Source organism: Sparus aurata, chromosome 5 (genome assembly GCF_900880675.1).
Source record: "Sparus aurata chromosome 5, fSpaAur1.1, whole genome shotgun sequence".
Lineage (NCBI taxonomy): Eukaryota > Metazoa > Chordata > Actinopteri > Spariformes > Sparidae > Sparus > Sparus aurata.
The window spans coordinates 25,045,089-25,067,521 of NC_044191.1; the positions used below are offsets into that span (position 1 = coordinate 25,045,089).

The 22,433-nt window shown below is 40.4% G+C and overlaps 1 protein-coding gene across 1 annotated transcript; it reads left to right on the forward strand.

Annotated features, from left to right (window-relative positions):
- The first annotated feature begins 220 nt into the window (after window positions 1-220).
- ikbkb (inhibitor of nuclear factor kappa B kinase subunit beta) lies at window positions 221-22,406 on the forward strand. The gene is made up of 22 exons (XM_030416853.1): window positions 221-390; window positions 1,774-1,895; window positions 4,450-4,544; window positions 7,996-8,116; window positions 10,142-10,211; window positions 11,481-11,569; window positions 12,405-12,494; window positions 12,586-12,710; window positions 13,333-13,440; window positions 13,538-13,667; window positions 13,827-14,021; window positions 14,138-14,252; window positions 14,658-14,781; window positions 14,875-15,026; window positions 15,227-15,288; window positions 15,373-15,473; window positions 15,572-15,621; window positions 15,736-15,835; window positions 18,789-18,936; window positions 19,254-19,351; window positions 20,342-20,435; window positions 20,544-22,406. The coding sequence occupies exons 2-22, from the start codon at window positions 1,791-1,793 to the stop codon at window positions 20,601-20,603; spliced, it is 2,232 nt and encodes a 743-aa protein (XP_030272713.1). The 5' UTR covers window positions 221-390; window positions 1,774-1,790; the 3' UTR covers window positions 20,604-22,406.
- The last annotated feature ends 27 nt before the right edge of the window (window positions 22,407-22,433 follow it).

Genomic DNA, 22,433 nt, shown 5'->3' on the forward strand with positions numbered 1-22,433 from the left:
AACAGCCTGTAATAAGTTTGAAGAGTACAAGTACAGTCGTTGAGTAAATTTATATAGTTGGTTTGAAATGAAGTGTTTCTTAAATTGAATTAAAAAGCTCTATGATATGATGGACAAAGTATTTGAACCATCTTGACGCAGATCCGTCCAGATGTGTGAGAAACATCTGCGCGACGCCGCCAGCTGGACGACTCTGCCTCCTTGTGGGCGTGTCTCCGCAGGTTTTACAGGAAATATGAGAACCAGGAAGTAGAAAGTTTTTTTGACGGGTCCCTTTTGTCGCCAACATTGAAAGTAAAATGTTTTGAAAGTTTAAGTCGTTTAAAGACGGACGGATACACAAAGAGGTTCGGGTGTGAAGGCCCGAGAGCGCCGGAGACGAAGCCTAAGGTAGGACCGAGCGGACGGGACAGCTGCTGGAGACAGTTTGAGCGCCTGTCTGCATGGAAATAATATCCGCTGTAGCACATTGTAATAAACTCCGATAAACAGGATACATACACAGGCAGGAGTGAAGAGAAAGTGTGTTTTTAATGCACGAGTTTGTTAACAGCAGAGAGGTGAGGTGAATGATTATAGTAGAGCAATGGAGTCAGAAACAAAGGCAGACATGTTCTTTACCTGCTGGACTGAACAGGCCTGTGAACACTTACTGTACTTAACTACACAAATGTACACACACTGAAAACCTTCTGTAGATCCTGTGATGCATATTTGATTTAATGGCACCTAGTAAAAACAAAAAAAAAACAAACACAACACAAACACAATCATAGAGTTTTTAATAGCAAATAGAAAGTAATTCAGCACCGTCCAATGGAGCCCAATACAATAGTGATATCAACAATCTGTCAACAAATATTATCATTATTATCTTTATAGAAAATAACTTTTGGAAGGGACCCCATAATTACTTTTTTAAAGAACTGTAAACAAGGAAAGACTTTTATCAAGTGAGATATTTCACATTTCAAAAGATCATCCTTGTCAGCGCTGTTGGACAAATCATCTTATTCACATATCTTTGGCACTTTTTGCACTGCGACAGGCCTTTTTTTTTGCAGCAGACATGTTGACTTGTCATGGTAGGAAAAGTGCAGGTGTACCTAATAACATTAATAACGGCTCGGTTATATTCAAGTGTAAGTAAGTAAGCCGTGACAGTGTGACAGTGAGTCAGCATGCACTGAAACTGAAGCAGCTGAAGGGAGTTCTTCGTTATTCACACCTGCGCTTTTCATACTGTCACATGTCAAGCTGTCCTCCATTAGCAACATAGTACAATACAGATCAATCTACAGTCAGCCAATTCTGTGTATGTTGATGTCAGTATACTGATGTGTCTGGCCCAGAACTTTGGTCCGAAGTGAAATATCTCAGTAAGCACAGGATGGATCCGTGGTGATGTTCTGTCCCCATCTCGAGTCCCCCGTAGGTCAAAGACTACATTTGTTCTACGCTTTATTCCTGTCTTAGCTGTACTTTAAGAGTAATGCTATCATGGCATTCTGGAATTTACATTATAAATCAATGCTATAGTTTTTAAATGCTTTTAACTTTGTAAAGTTACCTAAGGCTGAAAACACCAAACGTATACTGGTGAAATCTGGACAAAATGTGGAGCTGAGCCCAATCAGCTGAGTGATGTCCTAAATTAACCTCTGTACAGACAATTAACTCTTTATTTAGATTACAACAAACAAGGCATTTTCTCTAGTGCTCCCCTGAGGGTGAACTTTACTTTATTGTTGTCATTTGTTGCACTGGGTGTAGGACCAGCTGAGGAGGCCATGAAGCGAGTCCCCCCGCAGCAGCAGCAGAGCTGTGGGCCCTGGGAGCTGAAGGAGCGACTGGGCACCGGAGGCTTTGGGAATGTCACAAGATGGCAAAATAAGGTACACAATACACACACATAAAACACTTACATCTGTACTCTGTGGAAAAATTGGGCTTATGATGGTAGACAGAATAACAGAATTTTTTTCTAAAAAGACTACGACTTTAGCTAGTTGTCCCGGAAGCAACAACAATACCATGAAATTGTAATAGAAATAGATCTTATCTCACATAAGGAATGCTTCAGTGTTTCTCTCATTGAGCTTTTGCTAAACCTTTCAGAAAAACAGAATTGAGACAGTACACACCCACCAATCCTGTTATCAATGGTGTACCTGCTCTACCTCATCAGCCAAAGGCACAATTTGATTTTGTGATAGTTAATTCTCAATAATATCCTCACAAAGTGTAAGTCTCACTGAATCTAAAAATAAGTGTATCCTGTCTGTGTTCAGATGTGACAGTCATGACTCAGTAAAAGAATACAAAAATGACCCAAATTGTGGCTCCCAGTTCATGTTTCTCAAACTTTCGCCTCACAGTTTAAAAAACCTCTTTCTGAGATCACTTGCTTGTTGTCTGTGTTTATACGCAAACATTCTTAGAAAACGTTCCATTTCGCATGTGAATATGACACGCCTCTTTCTTTGTCTTGAAAGGTCCAATGTAAAGGATTTAAGGGGATTTAGGAGTTGTTTTTTGTTACCATAAAATTAGCCTTCTATATCTGCAGACAGACTGGTTTCTCTTCCACAAAGTCCACCTTGTTGCAACACCATATTTCTACAGTAGCGCAGAAGGGACAAACCAAACACTGACTCCAAAGAGGCCCTTTTGCGTTTTATTGGCCATTGTAGGAGGGTGAGGTGAGGGGCGTTCAGTTGACTCATGTGCATCCCCACTGCTAGATGCCTGTAAATCCTACTAATTCGACCTTTAAAAACAGTCATATTTTGTCAGAATGACATGATAGAAGTTGATTAAAGGAAAACTTTCCCTCTGATTTTGGATTGTTTTCTCACCTGCACCACTTCGGTAAAGAGTATGACATCAGTCCGGGAAGCTGTTGGTTTCCGTTGAAATTATATCACTGTAAGTCACAGGATGAGAGCATTTTAGAGTTGCATCATTTAGCAACAGGACACTATGGGAATACGAACACGCCCCGCTGAGTGGACCTTCCTCTTCCTCTCTTGTGCTTGAGTTGTGTTACTCACACTCACTTTCAAGGCAAACGTAGAGTCGGCTTTGAATCATGCGGCATTGTCATGTGAATACACAAGTGATGGAGAGTCGTAAAGTGTAGTTAGAAAACTTGAGAATATGATCCTTGGAAATGTTTTTTGTTGTGTTTTCAAATAAATTTTGCGTAAACACTTGAATTAAAGTAAACGGGCAACGTAGCGGCTGCAACTCTGACCATTCTAATGTTTTTGCTGAATGATATCTGATATGTGTGTGTGTGTGTAATTCTAGATGCACATTATAGTTTGTTTACATTCATTACACCTTGCTAAATTTGCCAAAAAGCACACCCACATCTAAAACATGACAAATATAGATTATCATTTGTTTTAATTCTACTCTATAAAGTAATGAAATGAGTAATGCTCAAGAATAAGTGTGTTGTTTAACTGTCAGACTAGTGTTTAAGAGGCGACGGCAATCACTTCGCTGTGGAGGGCACTGCTGGCACTGCTGCTGCTCAGATGACTAAACATCCTCTACAGAAAATTTCCTGTCTTCCTGCATTAATGACAAAAGCTGTGGGTTATTATTAGTTCATTAGCTCAAGTGATAGGAAGCAGGGCGGTGCCTGTTTCCTCGATGATGCCATGAGAAACAGGTAGTGAGATGTCCCCTGTGCTGCTCATGATTTCTGGCGAGTGGTTAGACGTACAATATGAGTTTGGTGTCAGCGTGCAGGTGATGTGTCACGGTTTAGACTCCATTCTTCTTCTTTTGACCATCCGTCTGTCTCATGCCATCATCAGAAACACCTTACTGTAGGGCCGCCTGACAAAAATCAAGTTTTGAAGCCAAAGTGGCCATGCTTTAAGTACATTAATATTTTATTTAAGCTTTTTAAAACATTGTGTAGCATCTGTGACAGAAATGTCTAAATTCAAAGCAAAAAATTTGATGTTACTGCTTTGTTGCTGTTAATATGATCGATAATAATGTTAATAGGGAAGCGGATCCGACAGAAAATTAATTTGTAGATATTTTAATCATTCATTTGGCATTCAAACTTTCAATTATTCCAGGTTTTCAAATCTCAATATTTGTCTTAGAATTGCAGTAAATGACATACATCTTTGTTTTTTAAACTGTTGGTCAGTTAAGAAAAGACACAAGATGTAACCTTGAGCTTGAGCAAATATTGATGGACGTTTCCTCTGTGTACTGATGTTTAAAGACCAAATGATGAATAGTTGGAGCCCTAAGTGTACAATAATATGATCGTACAAATGTGAGGCCTACTGTAAAGACATGTTGCTGCTAGTTTGCCGCTTCCCCTTCTATTTGACTTAACCATGGACACTTGGAGATGTTAGATGGTAATTAACTACTAGATATACTTGATATTCTTAATGTGTGTTTGTTTTTCAGGACACAGAGGAACAGATCGCCATAAAGCAGTGCCGTCAGGAGTTGAGCGAGAGAAACAAAGAGAGATGGAGTCTGGAGATCCAGATCATGAAGAGGTCAGTTTTACTCCCGCATGCATCAAACTACCAGAGGAAAGGCAAAAAACCCCGTTCATCTCGGCACCACCGCCCTTCCTTTGTCACTTTCAAATACCAGTCATGTGCAGGACACACAGCATTCACATGGCAGAGCACCAGATGCCAGTCTGGCAGTTTGCCTTTATTAGATGGATCACAGTGAACATGGAAGAGAGCAAACATAGAAGAGAGAGGAGGATGACTTGCAGCAGAGGTCTCTGTAGTTTGTTGTATTCTACTCAGTTTTGGGCTTAAGCATGACTCAAGCAGAAAACCGCGTCTGAGGAGGAATTTATAAAAAGCTTACTTTGAACTGGAAAGGATCTTATCTTTCAGCAAAGTCTAGACTTAACTTAAGTGATTTTCCTGCTGGTTATGACAGTATGGGACACATACAGTATGAGTCCCATGGACTGTGGTGGACTGAGCCCAAAGAGCCTGTGTTGCTTTGTTTCTCAATCCACTATTTAGTCATCTGAATAATACGTGTTGCCTTCAGTCTCCTCTACCATCGCTGTGATCTCGTCTTCCAAAAAAGTTGATATTTCCTGTTTTGGTCTGTTTCTATTCGAGCCTTAAGCCTCATTTGTGCTGTCGTTTTATAAAAGGTGAAGTCACCAGGCAGGTGCTGTCAAATCAAATGTAAGCATACTGTTGAACAGACTAAGTTCAAGTATAAATCTAAGACATTTTTATAATGAGGCACAAGGAGACTTGCCAATCAGTATCCTGCGCTTTAAACAGGAATTTATGTTGGACTATGTACCATATGAGCAAATTGACTTAAATTATAAATAATCTTTAAATTAGATTTTGACACAGGTTATCCCTTTAGGATTTTGTAACAAAGCAATACTTGCCTTTAGGTCATAAAATCATATAAAATATTCCAGAAACAGATATTTATTTAAGACAAAAGCTACAATATTCCTCATCGTTTTACTTTCACGATTGGTGATCTTATGTCCAAAAAGACCAGATTTCCTAACTGTTTTGTTTGTTTTTCGTTTGATCGCGTCATCTTACCTACGCTTGTTTACAACAGATTGCGCTCTCTTGTTTTCCCCGTAGTGATGACTCTCTGTGTGTGACACACAATTTTTTTTAGACTGGTTGGAGAAAACTGTGATTTCCCTATTTACTTCTTACCCTCCAGACTCTTTAATGCATTGCCTCGAAGCTCTCTTTGGCACAGGAGGCAGGTTTTGGTTCAACATGTTGTGACTCAGCGTGGTACATTCCATGACAAGCTGCGTGCTAATGACTTTGACATTTGACTTTTTATGTACCCATCTGTTTCACAAGTCTTCTAAAAAAAAAAAAAAAAACTAAATTTGTATCCTGAAATGGTAAAAATCACACAAGGCATTAAATCATTAGAGCAACATGTACGCCTGGGTTATTTTGGTCTGTTGGTGGTTATTTCTGACAGGATAATGTGCCGCCTCCTCATTTGCTCTGTTTTTTTTTGTGTGTTTCATTTCCACACTCGTCTGTGTTGTCTATTAACAGTTCCAGTTTGGGTCGCTGGGGTTGGATGGCAGCTCATTTGGGTTTTGGTTGTTTGTGAGATGCAAAATGTGTGTGTGTGTGTGTGTGTGTGTGTGTGTGTGTGTGTGTGTGTGTGTGTGTGTGTGTGTGTGTGTGTGTGTGTGTGTGTGTGTGTGTGTGTGTGTGTATTTTGTCACATGCTGGGTGCAAGCATGGGCATTAAACCATTTCTTTCCTAGTGTCCTAGTTTAACAAGTGTGTTGTTTTCAGGCAGACATGGTCACAACCACAACCCTCCATGCACCCACGCTCAGCTCGTGGAGAAGCCACAGGGCCGGGGACACATATATGGCAGCCTTCCATTATATTATTACAGCTACTTAACACAGACCTACCAATGTCCTGAAAAACACATAATTTTCACAATGTTTTGGAGTCATAATGTGTTTATAGTGCTTCTATTGCATAATTTATGCTCGAAAACCAAGAAAAGTAGATCTTGTGCAGGTTCACCACTTCATCCCACTCTCTCTTATCCTTTTTCGATCCACACCCCACATAATGTGTTTTCGAATAAGCTGAAGTGAGGCAGAACAGAGGTGAGGGAAATATTTTCCACCTCAGATCATATCAAACATTATATAGTGTATAGTGTTATGGTTCCTTCTTCCTGCGGAATCTGGTATCAGTTTGAGTTTGTTATCCTTAGTTTTAGAGGACGTGAACTTGTGAAAATCAGAAACACGCTTCATCGTTATGAAACAGTGAAGAATGAGAAACAGAGAAACTCAGAGAGCAGGTCAGTGAGCTGAGGGAGTAAGGTGAAGGGAATGGCTGACTTAATCAGTTGCGAGACTTAACAATGGACTGATGAAAAGGTTTGCATGTAACTCTGAAAGTATGACGTGGTGGATACATTTTTTGGAAGATGGAAGGACTTTATCTCTGATTGAAGGTGCTCAAATGTAACAACTTGTCATAATTTACATGTATTAATCCCTTTTAATTTTTTGCAAATTACAGTGGATTGTAATGTGACATGAAAAGTATCCTTGTTGCCTATGCAAGCCTGTGAATGATTGTTTAATTCTTCTGGATTTCTTTGTGAAGGCCTTGGGTTGGATTTCCCGTGACAGTCCAAAGGATGTGACTGTATGCACATTCTTGAGTGCCTTGTCTCAGAGCTTCTCTCAGCTCTGCAAACAGAAACAGACAGCAGCATTTGTTAGTTTAGAAATGGAGTCCGCTTCCAGCACAACACAAAAGTTCCACAGAGCCTCTTAAATATGATGCATGTAAATCGCCTATTGTGAAATGTACATGTTGCTTTATGAAAGATATTGGAGAACAGTGGTTCCAAACCTGCATCAGCTAGCTAACATATATTTTTATTTTGCTGCCTTCTGCTTACTTGTGTTTACTTTAACTGGGTTTGTAACCGCTTTCCGGTGTAGAAAACGGTGTAGACCTACTCATTTTGGTGGAAGTCAGAATTGTTGTCAGACTTCACTGGGGTTTTGTCTGCATAGAAGACACCATTTTGCAATTTTTTCTGACTTTTCTCTCATTTCCTTTGTAAATCACCAGATATTTTGTATCGTAAGGCCTCTAAATTATTTATTACCTTATTATGAGGTGAAACTCACACAACTTACTCATTATTTGCAAACTGGGTGGCAAGAAAGTAATTTCATAATTTTTACATGTCAAAAGAAAAAGACACAGGGAACTATATCTGTAGTTTTCTCATACATTTGATCAATAATTACATTTTAACTCCTCAAATCCAACAAATTACACTGTCACTACTGCATTTATAAATTTCAGCCCTTGTCAGTGAGACTTTTATGGAATCTTGTATCTCAGGCATTGATAGAAATATGACACAGAACACTGTGCAGCCCTACTCACTGATGTCTGCTCATTTCTGCTGACGTAGGTTGGATCATGTGAACGTGGTTGCAGCCAGAGAGGTTCCTGAGGGAATGCAGAAAATGGTGGCCACCAATGACCTGCCTCTGCTGGCCATGGAGTACTGTCAGGGAGGGGATCTGAGGAAGGTAAATGTCTGTGGTATGTTTGCGAGTATGTTAAGTGGTTTAGGACTCAGGATCAGAGCCCATAGTCCTTCGGGCAAAGTGCTGAATCATAATGAATTAACAAGGAGCAGTGATCATGTGTGGCGATGATCAGCTTGTACCACTTTTCATGACTCTTTCTTTCTCAGCAGCTGGCCTGAATATGATTTGGCTCTGAAAACCCCCCGACAGAGCGACAGACAAAACTGTAACCACAAATATTATTATTGCTTTTATTTATTTATAGTTCACTGAGTTTCAGGTTCTCTCACACATGAACGTGACTGTCTGGTTTGTTTGGACCAACAACTCCTGGGGAGAGATCCTCAGCAGTTTTTTAATCTGAAACTTGAGTGTGCCGCCTGAGGCGATAGACAGTGTTGGCACCAGGCAGCCATTCGAGGAGGAAAATGCCAACCATCACAAACCGCAGTGTCATAAAAATTTCAAAGCATCCCAGATGGTCGAGTTGGGGCAGATGGAGTGGTTAGCGGGCACAGCGAGTGGAAAACTGCACCATCCTCTTTTGTTAGGCCTGCTGCAAGTTTACAGCAGTAGAACGCTTTAAATATACTGTTTGAACGTCCTGCAAGGAACTTTTAACTGGTTATGAAGCCATTTCAATGTCATACTGATGCCTCTATATGACCTACATAAACAAACAAGGCCATCAGTTGGAAGGCTGTTTCTATTGCTGTCATTATTATTTTTAATTTTTAATCTTGTTTGGATAAATCATGAAGTTAAACTATTTTCATGACTCATCACCATGCATCCTGCAAACAGCTGTTACCCCTTTCTTTCGCTCACTTTCCAAAAAAATGTTCACGTTAGCCAGATCGAGGTCTGTACAACAGGAAGCGGTGGTGCTCATACCGCTTTTGTCCATTGATGGCGCCAGAATGCAGCTAGCTACATGTGGGAGTGTTGGTGTTTACGACACTAGCACAAAGCCGCTGGAAGAAAGAGGTTGTCCGGCCCGGGGCTAGCTGGTTAGCATGCTTACTTCAGCAGATATGTCGGCATCACAGTACATACACGTTTTTTGTTTTTTTTGTTTTTTTTGTTTTTTTAAGATTTTTTCGGCATAGACACCTTTATTAAGCAGTAGACAGATTGGAAATATGGGAGCGAGAGGGGGGTGTGACATGCAGCAAAGGACCTCCAGCCGGAATCGAACCGGGGTCGGCTGCGTATACGGCATGCGCTCTAACCACTAAACCACCTGCGCGCCGTACATACACGTTTTTGACAGAATTTAATTATTTGATTTGGCTGATTTTTAAAAATGTTTTATACTAAAATTCTTACACCTTGCACCTTTAAATCTACATTATGCAACATTTCCACGTTCAAAACAATGTGTCTATGACAATTTGTGTTTTATATTTTATTGATTTGTGTACTTACATTTTCCAAACCATTTTTCAAAACCAGAGAAATCCTTGATTTTACTGATAGTAACAGTGCATTTCATTTGGTCCCCTGTCATTCTAGCTTCTGGGAAAACCTCAGATGATACATCAGAGAGTGAGGAACATAAATACATTACCTCCTCTAAGTCACTTAGATGGATTTTTTTAGCTGGAATGGTGGTTCTTTAACAATGACGACAAAAACTCCCATGATCCCACGCTACTTTGAGACGTCATCAAACTGCGTGTTTTGTTTCCATTGTTTTGATTGGGAGACCCCAAGTGGCGAAGAACGCATATTGTGTGTTTAAAACAAATGTAAAAGCTATATAACAAAAGTGTTGGTTTTGTTTTCTGCTTGAGTCCGAGCCTGTTCTGTCCTCTGATGTATATCCACACCCAAATAAACATAATGTACTTAATGGACGGAAAACAGCTGTTTTACAGAGGGAAAGCAGAGCAGAAAGGACTTAAACATGAATAAAGACGACAGATTCATGAGCTCACAGCAAAGACTGTGTCCACTTATGATGATTTTTTTCATGGTTCATGTTATTCAAGTGTCAAGTGTCTGTGTTTGTGCTCTCTGCAGTATCTGAACCTCTTGGACAACTGCTGTGGAATGAGGGAGGGTTCCGTTTTGATTCTGTTATGTGACATCTGTGAGTATCCACGGCTCTCAAATCGTGTAAATGTGAGAGTGATAGATTGATTGGGCGATTGAGTGAGCTGGCAGCGTGATTAGTTTCCTGTAGCATGGAGGAAATGACCGTGGTGACCGGTATCATGATGTCATGACCACCAGCCTCTTAGTCACCATAGCAACAGCTAACAGTCAGACGGAGGTTTACGTCAACAATCACACTCACACTCTGACACGAGCGTAATTTACAAATCAACAACGCATTGCATATCACCAGCAGTATAAACAGGTTCAAGAGAGGACATGTGGTATGGATCACACATATCTAGAATGGAGGGAAGAGGAAAATACATACACACACACACACACACACACACACACACACACACACACACACACACACACACACAGAAACTCCTTTTCCTGTTACCAGCTGGTGGACATTTCCTGATAATGGGTGACCCCCTTTAAACTACCTCACAAGTTATGGTAAAGACACAGGCATGTACTCCCACACCCAAACACACCCAAACCCAAACCCACGCACACACACACGGTCATACATTCAGGTGCCACAAAGGTTAAGAGTTCCGCTTCGTTTAACTCACTTTGCCAGCACACACGCTAGTCACCCTTTGACGCACAAGTGAAGGGACATTACAGTTTCAGTTGTAAGTTGAGACAAAACCTATTAGACTTCACTTCCGACAGATTAAAGGCTAAAGAATGTATATACGAGTATCAGCCTCTTAAGGGTCAGTTAAAGAGTGACCTAACACCAGACTGAAAGGAAGTGTTTTATATCCACTCTGGTTGAAATGTTTGACCTCTGAAGCTGCTTTGTTTGCACCTTTAACCACAACCAACGGTAATGTCACAGGGCACGGGCATACACCTGTGCACCACTGAACCATCAGCAAAAACAATAACATCAGAGAGTGTTCATTTAATTTTGAAGAGCTACTAAACACTACAAAATATAGTGGTGTAACTTTTTTACCTTGCTGCAGTGAAACGTAACATTCGTTTCCATTACAGGGCAATGATTGCCCATGCATCTTCTTTTTATTTATTTTTTTATTTACTTTGTATGGCTTTATTGAATGGACAGCTTGAGAGATGACAGGAAACAGGATGGGGGGGTAACATGCATAAAGGGCCCAATTTTTAGGTATCTTGAAAGTAACTTATTTCATATGAGCTCATAAACCTTCAACGTGTAATTTACAATATGTGCAGTAACTCTGCATTGTTCTTTTCTTGTGTTTCTTCCTCCGTCTGTATTCAGCTTCCGCTCTGACCTACCTCCATAAGAAGAGGATCATCCACAGAGATCTGAAACCAGAAAACATCGTGCTGCAGCAGGGAGAGAAGCGAGTGAGTTAAAGACGCCGTGAAGCGTCCTGTTATGACAAATACACCCAAACCACAACAAAGGGGTCATATACTGCCTGTCTGTGTGCGGGTTATGTGGAATAAGTGCAGGAGACTCGTCTCTCTCACGTCCACATGTCTACCCTCACTAGTTGAGCACAGCTTTGCTGCACTGGATTTTTAATGTGGAAAACTCGATCCTTCTAGTTTACCTTTACAGTCAGGAGAAACTTTTGAGATTCTCTTGCTCTTACCTTCATCTCTGGGCCTCCCTTTTTTTTGTTCGTTGTGCAACAAATCAAATCAGCCTACAACAGGACACAAGAAAATAAAGAATGTTACATAAATGAGGCCAGACATATTAAAGCGGTTATATATTCAGGTTTATGAAAAGCTGCAGTGCAGTTTATAGTTTTAAATGGACACTTGTTTTTCGTCTGGCGTATTAGAGAAATAGTAAATCCAACATACTGACTTAGTTTGGGGTTTGAGAAGTTATCATAACAAAGAGGTTCAAAACAAATGGACAGAAAAGCATTAAAAGTTAATTAATGCTCATTTATCCTTAATTCCCTTAGTATTTAAAGAAATAGCTCTCCATTTTAGGAAATTTACTTATTTGTGTTCTGGTTGAGAGTTTGATGAGATGATACCACGCTCATATAAACAGTATAGAGTCAGGGTTAGTTTAGCATAGCGGTACACAGCCAGCCTCGCTCTGTCAGACATAAATATAATGTGCAAAAGTTTAAAAACCTTCCTATGAATGATCAGTTTGTATTTATAGAATCAAATGTATCTGATTACACTTCTTTCTTTCCTTTTCTCCTAAACTCAGTTGATCCACAAGATTATAGATCTCGGCTATGCTAAAGAGCTGGACCAGAGCAGCCTTTGCACCTCGTTTGTGGGAACACTTCAGTACTTAGTAAGTGATGAAAACACATTCTCAGCACAATCTTCTCGTCGTATTCTGGACAGTAACAGCTGAACTTGTGTTTTGTCCTTCCATCTTTCAGGCTCCAGAGCTCATTGAGAGGCAGAAGTACACAGTCACTGTGGACTACTGGAGCTTTGGGACTTTGGTGTTTGAGTGCATCACAGGATTTCGCCCTTTCTTACCAACCTGGCAACCTGTTCCTTGGTAATAGACCCTTTCATAAAATCCCATATCAAAACTAAGTTGTTCAAATGTCACAACAGTCACTGTAAAGGAAGTGAAGTCATGTTTTCCAAAACTAGTTTGAGTTTGATGTATGTCAGAATGTCCACTTCTTCTTTCTTCTGAAATCTCATTTTCCCCTCCCGGCTGTGCACCTTGATGACTATAGTACAGTCTTTGCAAAATAAGTTGAACAATGACCTTTCTGAATGTGAAGCAATGATAAGCTCAATTCCAAGTAAATATTATTGTTACGTGCCTGGATTGTAACACACAAGGAATATATAAATAAACAGGAGTTGCCAAAGCAGAGAATTGCAGGATATGTGGGTTGTGCCTGCCAGTGCCCCTTGAGCCTCACTAATATGATAAATGAAAGACATGAAACTCCACGGGGGTCTGTGTTACATGGAATAAAAATACCCTCCTATGATTGCAGAAACTCAGGGTCAGGTCTTGGCACGTAACTGGCTGTGTGCACAGGTTGGAATTTACCATGATCAAAGTTCGTTACACACAACGAAGAAATGCAACCCGAAAACTAAATTTTCGCGGCTTTTCTCTCATATATATATACACACATATCCACCTGTGTCCTTTCCAGGCACAATAAACTGAGCCTGAAGCAGAACAACGATATTGTCGTCTATGAGGACCTCTCAGGGGAAGTCCGCTTCTCTAAACATCTGCCTCAGCCCAACAACCTTAATAGGTGATTTTTCTTTCCGCACCCACACATACACATACACATAAAAATGCCAATTTAAAACTGTTATACTCAGTCTAATGTGTTAATTTGTGTTTTACAGTTTGTTATTAGAGAAACTGGAGAGATGGCTGCAGCTGATGTTGAAGTGGTGTCCTCAGGAAAGAGGCAAAGACCCCGAGTCTACGCCCAGCGACTGCTTCTCCCAGCTGGGACTCATACTGCAGCTCAAGGTTAATTTAACAGTCTGATGTTGACCAACCTTATATGGAGGTTATGGCAAACTAGGGAAATTTCTAAGGCCAAAGTGCTGCCCGAGTGTTTTTACATTTTGGTGGAATTTGAAGGGATTTTGCACATTTACTTATCTTCTCTCTCATTTTTCTTCTCAGCTGGTTCATGTCCTGAACATGATGTCTGCTAAGATCCTGACATACTCAGTGTCGGATGAGGAGACTGTAGCAGACCTGCAGCTGAGGATAGAAAAAGACACGAGCATCCCTGCAGCCAATCAGGAGCTACTGCTAGAGGCGGGCATTGCCTTGGAGCCTCATGGACTGGCCACACAGTGCGCCATAGATTACGCAGTAATATACTACATAAACACTTGACACTGTACACACAATATCTTCACAGAAAAGTCAACAGCACAATATAATGACAGGCTGAATCATATAATTATTATTACTATCTGCTTCTGTAGGAGATAGACGGGCGGCGGACGGACTTACCTCTTGTCTTCTTGTTTGATCGTTCCTCCTGCAGTTATGAACCTCAGTTTGCTCCTCGCACTCTTCCAGAAAACATCCGCTTCGTCCGTGAGTACGCAGAAATAAGCAAATATGAGGTTTTTTATTAACAACAAATGATGAGTTTTGCATCACAATTTCTATTTTCACTGAAATTACTTTTTAGATGAATGATGATTTGTTATATAAAGACAAAAAGATAATGTAATAAAATAATCCCATCATATAATCACATACGTTGCCACATTTGAACCTCACATACTGTTGAGATACAAAGCAAACAAACACAGTACACCTCTTAAATCATGGTTAAGCCTATTGCCATGTCTGACTGAAGCTGTAGATAAAAAATGCCACAAACATTATTTAGCCTGAATTTAAAACCCTTTATGAGTTCAAACTGTAATAGCTAACATAACAATTAACATTCTTTGCTTTGCGTGTCTCTCTCTCTGTCCTTTGTCTTTGTAATAGAAACCGACCCTAAGCACGTTCTGGCTTACAGCCCTCTGAGGAGGACTTGTGGCCAGGCGTGGCACACCATCCGCTCCCTGAAGGAAGACTGGCAAAGACTGCAGCAGGGCCAGAAAGCTGCCATGTAGGACATTAGCAAAAAAAAAACACACACACACAAGCACCAACACACAACATACACATGCATAACGCTTTTTCTCTTCCCTCCTTCTTTCAGCATGAGCCTGCTGAGACACAACTCATCACTGTCAAAACAAAAGAACGAGATGGTGTCCATGCACCAGAGACTCATGGCCAAGCTGGACTTCTTCATCACCAGCCTGCACATTGACATGGACAAATACCAGGAGCAGACATCCACCGGGATCGGTACTATGTTACAAAAACCTGTTGCTGGATAGCAGGAAGTTTATAAAACAACTGCCAGAACTGCATGTTATCTTTCCTTTAATCGTAATTATTTATAACTTAATTTGGTCTTCCTGTTTACCTCAGGTGGGAAGTGTACTTCAGTGTTTCAAACAGTTTAGCTCGCCACTGATTAATGTTAGTGTTTTTATGTTTCTTAGCATCAGAGAAACTCCTGGGCGTGTGGAGGGAGATGGAGCAGACAGCTGTCAGCTGTGGTCAGGTAGCGTTGAGTTTGTTTCTGTGCTCGTGTAAGGAAATTTTGCATGTGCTTTAAAAAGACTAAAACCCGTGTGTGGGTGTCCAGGCCAAGGTGAGCGAACTGGAGGAGGAGATGATGCAGCTGCAGCCAGACATCGTGGATGTGCAGAGACAGCCGTGGAGGAGTGGAGAGGCCCTGGACACACTGTAAGTCTGAACCGAACTTAACTACAAAAAACAACAAACAAAGAAAACGACTGCTATGTGATCTCGGACCTTGCTCTCTTCCCCTCTTTGTTCCTCAGTGAAGGGAAGGCCATGGAGCTGTTCCGCAAACTCAGAGAGAAACCCAGAGGTTTGGATGCCATGCATGTGTTCGCTTCTTACATAATACTTGTTTCAGGGTTTTCTTGTGAAAATAAACCTCATTTATGTTCCTCTGGCTTTCCCTTTCCTTCCCTATGCTCAGACCAGAGGTGCCCGGGAGACAGTCAGGAGGTGGTACGCCTGGTGGTTCAGGCTGTGCAGTTCTATGAGAGGAAGCTGAGAGACTTCTACACACACCTCAGGTATACACATACCAAACGCTAAATGTTTCATTAAACAACTCCCAGCACACATAAATCAGGGCTCATTTTGCAGTCATCCAGAGGGCCAATCATTTTGAAGAGTGACAGACATAGTGTGTCATTGTGTTTGTGGATTGGGGAATTGAATGAATTATGTGAAGCTCTGTGGTTGCAATGCATAGCTACTTTATCAGAGCTGTACAACTTTGTGTTATGTTATAGAGAAAGGACTGAAATGCGAGACACCGAGGCAGACAGGCTGAAAAACAAAGATGTAAAGCTGTAGTCTAACAAACAAAAACAGAGAGCCGGAGCAAGCCCAAAAACTAAAGAGAAATACAAAAAAATGAACGGAGAACCAGCTGGAAAGGACCAAAAGCAGGTTCACAAATGAAAGACAAGAAGCAGATGTTGACAACCTGACAACTGAAACTGGGAAATACACCGACTAAATACAGAGAAAACTGGTGAGATAGGAAGATAGGAAGTGCATAGCAAAACATTCCACACAATAAGGGCCTTTCAACATAAAACAAAATAACTAAACTCAAACTCTTGGTTAACTTGGTTATAGTGATTTAGTCATGTGCCCATATTAAAATGAAACTGACGCATTAATTGAAGGCTCTGCAGGCTCTGAGTAAGGTTGTAAAAATGAATCACAATGGTGACACAGGCCTCTTTCACAACACACATTTGAACATGTCATAGCAGGATTATGTCAGGTGTTAATAATAGTGATAATAACAGTAATGCTATGCTAATACTGGTAGTTGTGCATGTGTGCGCACTGTTATGGCTCACTCGGACACTCAAATAGAAAGAACTAATCTTTCATGTTATGAGCTACACGGGGGAGTTCCCTGCTATATGTAAAAAGTAACTGGATTTTTAAATGTCTGCAGGGACAAGGAAACAAACAGGAGAGCAAAAGATTTATCTAGTAGACACTGACACAGTCCAGAGAAGAGGTCAAGTAAAAACACTTGTGCTGGTGACTTATTAACATTTACAACCACAACAGAGAGAGAAACTTTTTCCAAAACTACAACATTTTAAACCAACACAATCAGTTAAAAATCTGGGCGTGATTTTTGATTCTGAGCTGAATTTTATTCCACATATCAGAAATATGACAAAAATAGGTTTTTATCATCTTAAGAACATAGCCAGAGTCCGCCCGTTTCTCCCAGGCCAGTACGGAGGTGCTAATGCATGCTTTTATTTCCTGTCGCTTAGATTATTGTAATGCCCTGCTCTCTGGTCTTCCCAAAAAGAGTACTCTAAATCTCCAATTATTACAGAACTCAGCCGCACGAGTGCTGACGAGGACCAGAGGGCGGGAGCACATTACACCAGTTTTAGAGTCACTGCATTGGCTCCCCGTGCGCTTCAGGATCGATTTTAAGGTTCTTTTACTGGTTTTTAAATGTCTTAACGGCATTGCGCCCTCCTACTTATCTGACCTGCTTTTACCATATCAACCCTCGCGGACCCTGAGGTCCTCCGGCTCTGGCCTTTTATCCCTACCAAAACCAAGAACTAAAACCCACGGTGAGGCGGCATTTAGCCACTATGGCCCCCGCTTGTGGAACAGCCTGCCGGAGAACCTCAGGTCTGCAGAGACTGTTGATATTTTTAAGGGAAGGTTAAAGACACACCTTTTTAATCAGGCTTTTAACTAATATTTTAAATTCTTATTCCATTCTTATGTGGTTCTATCGTATTTTATGTTGTTGTTCCTATCTTGTTTTGTTTTTGGTTTTTTTTGTTTGGTTTTTTTAAACAATTTTCATCTTAAATAATTTTTTTTTAATTATTTATCTTCGATGCTATTTTATTTTATTTATTATTATCTTATGCATTTTATCCTTTTAACTGTTCACTTCTTTAAATTATCTTTTGTCAGGGTTTTTATCCTATCTTATGTTTTTAGTTTTTAAGGGTTAACTCCAGAGTTTCCTCAGGGGGGTCCTCCACACTGGGAGCTGTGTCTGGGTTGCTGCTGGGGGTGCTGTCCCTGGGTCCCTTTGACCCAGCCAGTCGTTCTCTGTCAGGGTCGGGGGGCCTGGGCACTGGTGCCCCCCGTGGCACAGCCTGTGACTCCTCCCAGTGTGGACGGCCCCAAAGGTGGCGTTTCCTCAATCCTCAGTGCCTTGCCATGTCTCCTTATTTCCTGTAGTAAGTGTGTGTGTGTGTGTGTGTGTGTGTGTGTGTGTGTGTATGTGTGTGTACGTATGTGTGCATGTATATAGTACGGAGGGTGGGAGGGAGGGGCTTTCTTTATTATTGTTTTAGTTTTCCTGTGTAAAGCACTTTGTGCTACATACTCATGTATGAAAAGTGCTTTATAAATAAAGTTGATTGATTGATTGAACACAATGACTAACTGTAAGGTAACAAATTAATTAAAGACACTGATATTTATGGCGAAGTGCAGAAAGTCACAAGCTTTTATTAATGAAAGGTTTCTTTTTTAAAAAAGCCCTCCAGTCTGCGGTTACTAATGTTTCTGAATCATTAATGAATGCCTCAGGGCCTGCCGCTCTACTTCAAGTGAAGACAGTCCTGTTCAGGTTAAGAACCATACGTTTTCTAAGATCGTGGTACTAGACCAAAGAGGGCACCTAAAAAACGTCCTGGTTATGAGTCCCACTGAATATACGCAGTAGTGTTTGTTCTACTGGCCCCGCCCGCAAGTTCCCACTCAGCCAATAAAGTTAACATGGTCCGTGCACACAACCTGCATGCATCAGATATTCATATTAGAAAGAGTCATAATTGACCCTGTTACTGTCAACGGTTCACAGACATTGTGCTCTACGGGCAGAATGCCTTTTTGAAGGCACTTTTACGACTAGGCGTATTTGGAAACAAGGCTGCCGTATCCATGTCTTAATTATACATCCATGTTGGGAACCCTCATAATTCTATTTTTGTGTGTGTTATACAGTAAGACCGCCGTGTGCCGCCAGCGCGTGATGGAGCTGCTGCCGAAGGTGGAGGGCGTGGTCCAGAGGATGGCCGAGAGCGAACAGGTCCTGATGAGTCTGCAGGAGAAACGACAGAGAGAGCTGTGGAACCTGCTCAAAGTCGCCTGTGTAAGGCTCTTCAACTCTCCTTTCAGGGACGCCTGTAAACTGCATATAATTGCATAATGTGATTTGAGTAACTACAAATAATAATCGTAGAATAGCAGCAGTTTGGTTGGATTCACCAGATTCCTCAAGCATCACTTATATCTGCTCCAACACACATCAATGATTAATTTTTTTATTTTGGCTCAACAAGATCTCAAACTGCAAACAAGAGTTGTTAAATTCACCATATCAGATTGTTACATATCCTCGACAAGAAGCAGGTGCTGTATATCTTATTAACCAACACATGACGAAGTGCACCATCTTGTCTTGTGCAGAGTAAAGTTCGCAGCCCGGTGAGTGGGAGTCCTGATGGATTAAGAACCCCCTCGTCAGTGCCGCCTCTGCTGACCCCCAGACACAGCTTACAGCAGTTGTGAGTGTACACGCACACAAACACACACACACACTCACACACACGCACACACACACACTCACACACACGCACACTCACACACTCACACACACACACACACACACTCACACACTCACACACACACACACACACACACACACACACACACTCACACACTCACACAGGGGCTTAAAGGTAGTTTTCCATTTATGGTCTGAAACTTGTGGTTTGTAAATATTATTGACCACAGAAGATAAACATGACGTCACATTTTTCTTACCCACACAAATATTTTGGGAAAGTCAGCCAAAACATCTAATTTCTAGAAATTGTTTGTTGTTCATCTTTGAACCTTTAGATAAATGATCTTTCTTTTCTTATAGTGATTGAAAGGCTTAAATATGGGATTCATCTTTTCCATTTTTTAAATCAAGATTGCTTCGTAGACCTAACATTTACCAAATGTGACTGTACCCCTTTTTTTCTTTTTTTTTCTCAACTGATAAGGAGACATTTATGTATATTTGTGTATGATTATATGTATCATTAATGTTTTTATTTATCAGCGATGGCTCTGAGTTCTGAGGTGTGAAGGAGCAGGGCTGTAGTGGGGCGTAGACACACAGAAATTCAGTTTACCAAGCTTTTTCAAATGAAACACGGTTTGCTCACCTTTATCATGATTTTACCATTATTTTACATTGGACACTTTATGATGTACCATATTCAAAATCAGTAAAGAATTGGGTTTTGGTGTTTTTTTCACACAATAGCCTCGACTACTTAGGTCAGATTTGTGGGCGTATTATTTGTATCCTGATGATCTCACCAAAACTCACTCCTTTGATTTTGCTTTCACACACTCCACACCGCTTTCCATTTCGTTTAAAGACAGACGTCGTCACCAGAACCTCTCAGAAAGCACAGAAAAATCTCCTGTGTAAACACAGATAGCCTGCTATCATTACAGACGAGTAACATCTGCATGAATCACTTTGGGTGTGTTTGCAGTGACGAGTCTCTGGTGGAGGAGAGCAGGACGTTTGAGAGTCGACTCCAGAGTTTGCTGCATGACACCATCCAGGAATCAGAGAGCAGTATGGAGGTACAAGCATCCTCACACTTGCCTTTTTCTGATGGCAAAAAAGATTTCATGCTTTTGCCTGAACTATGTGTAATGATAAAAAGACACCATCATTTGTTTATGTCCTAGATGTTGAGCGAGTGGACATGGCTGCACGGACGCCAAAGCTTCTCCAGTGACCTCTCCTAAACCGGATTTCACCCTCTGCTTACGTGTGGTACTCTGCTGCCTCTGTGTGGATGCCATGTCAAACTACATGAGGCTTCTTTTTTAACAATGTGAATAGGTTAATTAACTGCTGGCACATATTTGCTGAATGAGATTAGGGAGTAGGTGACGTTGTACAAGAGGAAAATGAATGACAACCTATAATCTATTCCATGTGTGATTGGGATTAAAGCAGGATCTTATTTATTTACAGTTTACAGTTTTGGGATAAAATTGCACATATCTGCCATTACATTGATAACATGAAGCATATCAGATAATCGTAACACACAAACCATTCCGAAAAATCCCACTCGGGGCTCGAGAACTCGGGGCATCACGATTTCAAATTCTAAATCAAAATTTAAGCATTGGATTTAAATTGTCACACTCAAAAACAGGATTTGCGATCCTCTAAATAGCTAGATTTTTCTTCCCCACTGCCTTCTTCCATGTGTGCGGCACATGTCCAAGGAAATACAAGAACAACATAAAAGTGTTGGTTCTGCAGTTGAAACTCGAGCTGTCATGACTCTCCTTTTTTTGGTAGCAGTCTGTTGGCAGTTAACTGGTGAAATATATTTTTAATAAATAATGGCCGTAGTGTTTTATATCCCACACAAATGTAAATGATGGTTGTCAGGGCATGAAACCAGTAATCTGCTGATCTTTACAAATCAGTTCAAATCAAGACTTGACAGTCTGACAACAGCCAGGCTGTCAGTGGTAAAAAAAAAAATGAATTGAATTAAAAATGAATGGAGTCGTGACCTTAAAATCAAAAGTCAAGTCAAATTCAGGATTTGGAGAATCGTGCCAACCCGAGTCAGAACCTGCCTGAATACAATTCTACAGTGTTACGGTCTCCCTTACACATGTAAAAACATTTGTTGTTGAAGAATTGAGAAAATTCATGAATGTAAATAATGTTTTTATAAAAGAAATGGACAGAAAACATTTCTCTTATGTTTAAAACTAAATAATTTAGTTACATTTGCCTCACCATATTTGGTCGACTTTTACCAGAAAACTACAGATCATTCTTTAAAACAGGGTTTTGTTTATATGTTTTTGTGTTTCTCAGTGGACCATTACATTTTGTATCGCTAATTTGATTTTAATAAGAAAATGTTTTTACAATATTTGGACTTTTATAGCTGTAAAAAATGGCTATTTTCACTCCATACTGATTCTATGACTGTTATCTTTTTTTCTTTTTCATATACTGAAATAACGTGGAGGCTGGACACAATAACGGGAACATTTGCACAATATGGTGTGGTCTAGCATCCCTGCAATAATTAGTAAGTGTAGATGATCCAGTGTTATGGAACTCAAAATGCAAAATTAATGTTGAGACTGTGTCAGAGATGACACAGACACATTTTATTACTCTCTGAATCTGGTCCAATATAGCAACAAAAAACATTTATGGACTAAACTTACATTTTTTCAATCATTACCTTGATTTACTGAAAGCAAAAACAGAATCAGGTTCATGGCTTGTAGCAATACTGTGAAATTAGTATCTCATCCTCTCCACCAAAAGGAACATGGTGTGGTCCATGGAGGACGACTTGCTCCGGTGCATGTGCCCAAGTTAATCCCAACTACTCAGTCTCAGCTGTATATAGATCATATACAATTAACTGTGATATCTTGCCTATTTCTGTACATACCTTATGCTGTTAAGATTGTGATCAAGTCTAAATAACAGAATGTTAGACAAAATGTAAAAACAAAACTGAATTTTGTATCTTGAATACAGTATTTTACTGTAGGTGATGTTTTTCTTCCTTGCGTGTTTCATGT

Excerpts from the sequence above, each read along its gene's own strand:
- ikbkb (XM_030416853.1), top strand. The coding sequence starts at position 1,791 with ATGAAGCGAGTCCCCCCGCAGCAGCAGCAGAGCTGTGGGCCCTGGGAG. Across the intron at positions 15,027-15,226 it reads GCAGACATCCACCGGGATCG|CATCAGAGAAACTCCTGGGC; the intron begins GTACTATGTTAC and ends TATGTTTCTTAG. Across the intron at positions 15,474-15,571 it reads GGAGAGGCCCTGGACACACT|TGAAGGGAAGGCCATGGAGC; the intron begins GTAAGTCTGAAC and ends TTTGTTCCTCAG.